At 42.4% G+C, this 3,259-nt stretch overlaps 1 protein-coding gene across 1 annotated transcript; it reads right to left on the bottom strand.

Moving 5' to 3' along the window:
- Positions 1–1,127: 1,127 nt before the first annotated feature.
- LOC106084206 (succinate--CoA ligase [ADP/GDP-forming] subunit alpha, mitochondrial-like) lies at positions 1,128–2,405 on the bottom strand. Its single transcript, XM_013247749.2, has one exon. It carries the CDS (start codon positions 2,296–2,298, stop codon positions 1,270–1,272), a length of 1,029 nt encoding a protein of 342 aa, XP_013103203.2. The 5' UTR covers positions 2,299–2,405; the 3' UTR covers positions 1,128–1,269.
- Between the last annotated feature and the right edge of the window lie 854 nt (positions 2,406–3,259).

Below are 3,259 nucleotides of genomic sequence, written 5' to 3'. Positions count from 1 at the left end.
ACATGCGGTCTGACCATATTTATGGGAGTAGCGAGAAGACGTGTGCACGTGAGCCGTGAGTCATGTGATTCGTGAGTGTAATCCAAATCTAATCACGTGATTGTGTGTGAGCGTGATTGAATTAAGATTCTTTGTGCGTGATTCACGACTCAAAACGCTAATCACGACTCACAAGAAAATCACGATCCACGGGATGCCACTATATTTTTTGACATTTTCCTCATTTTTATTGGTTATCGTTAAACTCCTTTAGGGGAGTAAGCTCGTTACGGTTCAACGGACCGATCGCCGCGGGAACAGGGTGGTTATTGGTTAATTAAAGGCGCCAATAACTCGCGACCCTCGTCAAGCTTCTTTAGGTGAGTAAGCTCGTTATGGCCCAAAGAACCGATCGCCGCGGGAACAGAGTGGTTATTGGTTATTTAAAGGCTCCAATAACGCGCCTTGTCATATCGAGCATCAGTGGCACTCAGTATTTCTGCAAGAACCGGTGCCATTGCAGCTGTTCCGTATGGAGCATTCCACTATTCGCAACCTGAGGACGCGCCCGGTAGCTCGTAACTAAGCTTTTCGTGATAGTATTGAACACCACACAGATCGGACCACATTGTTCCAGTCTGTGTGGTGCTCACAGCTATCCCGTGCCGGGATGTTCCACATTGTAAGCAATCTCGTGAGTTGTGATTTTTTTGTGAGTCGTGCGTGAGTAAAATTTTTGTCTCGTTAGCATGCGTGAATAATTTTTTTGTCTCGTGACCGTGTGTGAAAAATCACTCACATGCACATCTCTAGTAGCGAGTGCCAGACAACATTTACATAACGTGGCGATAGTACAAAGGTAAATTTCACAGCCACAAGGCTCACCCCACTGACACTCTACCGTCCATGTCGATATGTGACAAAAATGAAAGATACTTGGGAACGTTTGCGGGAACCTCCAACTTCACAGGGAAATATCAGGCCAAAAAAAATTTAAGAATGGATAACCTCTTATACCCAAACTAAAATGTCCCCAAACCCTCCGATAGCGTAACAAAGATCATATATGATTCATATAAAGACATTTAGAAGTAGCATGCTGTTCGTCAAGTGGCATACATGAATCAATTCTTAAATATTTGGTGTGCTTCATTTTGCCATTACAAGACAATCTAAACAACAGTTTTGTTGGTTTATTTATTTTGACAAAAAATGCATGCAATGCATGCAAAAGAAAAGCAGTACTAGAATTTATTGAGTTGTTTTTGATTTTAGCTGGTTTAAGGTCATCTACTTCTTCTTGCCATCATCTTTCACAATTCCCAAACTTATCAACTCTTTGTACAAAACTTTGCCAATTGTAGTGGGGTTGTTGGTGACGATGACATTGGCACTTTCCAAGGCATTGATTTTATCCTGAGCCCCACCCTTTCCTCCTGATATTATGGCTCCAGCATGTCCCATACGTCGACCTGGTGGAGCGGTGAGGCCGGCAATGAATGCTGCCACTGGTTTTGGTGGATCGCCGCAGTTATTTTCCATTAGGAATTGTGCAGCCTTTTCTTCGGCATCGCCTCCGATTTCTCCAATCATAACTATTCCCTTGCATTCGGGATCTTCTAGGAATAGTTCTAGGCAATCGATGAAATTGGTGCCATTGAAGGGATCACCTCCCAAGCCGACGCACAATGTTTGACCCAAGCCATAGTGGGTGGTCTGATTGACGGCTTCGTAGGTAAGGGTGCCGGATCTGGAGACAATACCCACCATGCCACGTTTGTGTATGTTGCCAGGCATTATGCCAATTTTGCACTTCTCCGGAGCTATGATCCCTGGGCAGTTGGGACCCACCAGTCTTGACTTGTCCTGCGCCAATAGGGCCTTCTTCACCTTAACCATATCATGTTGGGGAACGCCTTCGGTAATGCATACAATGAGAGGAATTTCCGCTTCGATAGACTCCATTATGGCCTCTGCTGCCCCTGGAGGTGGTACATAAATGACAGAAGCATGGGGCTGGGTTTCTTGCTTGGCTTCCTCGACGCACTCGAATACTGGCAAGTCCAAATGCTTGGTGCCGGCCTTTTTCGGAGAGACTCCGCCCACAATTTTGGTGCCATATTTCAAGGCTTCCTTGCAATGAAAAGTGGCCTGTTTGCCGGTAAAACCTTGGCAAATGACTTTCGTATCCTTTTGCAGCAGGAGATTTCTCAGCGTGTTATGATATGGCTCACCACAATTGAAACGTTGACTGCCATAAATGGGGTAGCGCAAGCCTCGTTTGATAATTAAACGACGCACATTGGAAATTAAAGACATTTTTCTGCAAATTGAATAAAAATTTCTATTCTTAGATGAGGTATTTGAAATTTCTACTTCCTCAATGAGAATGTTGAAATCACATATCAGTTACTGTGTTTAGAAAATGAAAAGTTTGACAAATGATTTTCAAAATGTTGTAGAAGTGGTTTGGATTTGACTAGGCAGTCAAACAAAGTGTGCTATTGTGTGCACCGGCATGTAGACGGCTAGAATGCACTTAAAATCAGCAAAGTTGCAAATTTGTCCATTAACGTTCCATTAAAGAAACGAGGAGATATTTCTCTCATATCAAAGAGTGCTGTCCGATAGAAGTTTTACTCTCAATGACAAGGGACTTCCTTTTTATTGCCGTGTCCAAACGGCTTGCCGCAGTGCGATCTCCGGTGGTTGAGGAGAGAGAATTCAGAAATTTCCAAGGAAAGGAAAATCGTGCGATATTTAAAACTCTTATTTTCAGCTGGCCTTTTTCATGAACAGGAAAACCCTTTTTTGTTAAAAAAAAATCCAGTGATATGAATTGAATCGAAGCCCACGACGATAAAATTTCAACGTGGTAACAATTATTCTTTGTCCAAAGATGCACTCTAAATAAAATTTCGTTTAATAAAGCACCATATTGTGAATTTGACAAAAGGGGTGTGAATTCTCAAAACTGTAGGGCAGTGGTCGGCACACTAACAGGTGCATAAATCACTTCACAGCCCATGAACTACGTTCTTGTGCACTTACAAAATAATGTGCAATAGAGAGTGTATATTTGCCCACCAATGCTCTAGAGCCTATAGGTAAATTCATACAATTTATATACCCTACACCACTGCTGTGGTACAGGGTAGTATAACTTTGTGCATTTGTTTGTAACATCCAGAAGGAAGAGAGATAAACACATTGATAAGTATACCGATCGACTCAGAATCACTTTCGATTCGATTAATATATCCTAATTTATTACGTAACT

Source organism: Stomoxys calcitrans, chromosome 4 (genome assembly GCF_963082655.1).
Source record: "Stomoxys calcitrans chromosome 4, idStoCalc2.1, whole genome shotgun sequence".
Classification (NCBI taxonomy): Eukaryota; Metazoa; Arthropoda; class Insecta; order Diptera; family Muscidae; genus Stomoxys; species Stomoxys calcitrans.
The sequence above is the reverse complement of the archived record's forward strand: the minus strand, read 5'-3'. Positions and strand labels throughout refer to the sequence as shown.

Coding starts and splice junctions, on each gene's coding strand:
- LOC106084206 (XM_013247749.2), bottom strand. CDS start 2,298: ATGTCTTTAATTTCCAATGTGCGTCGTTTAATTATCAAACGAGGCTTG.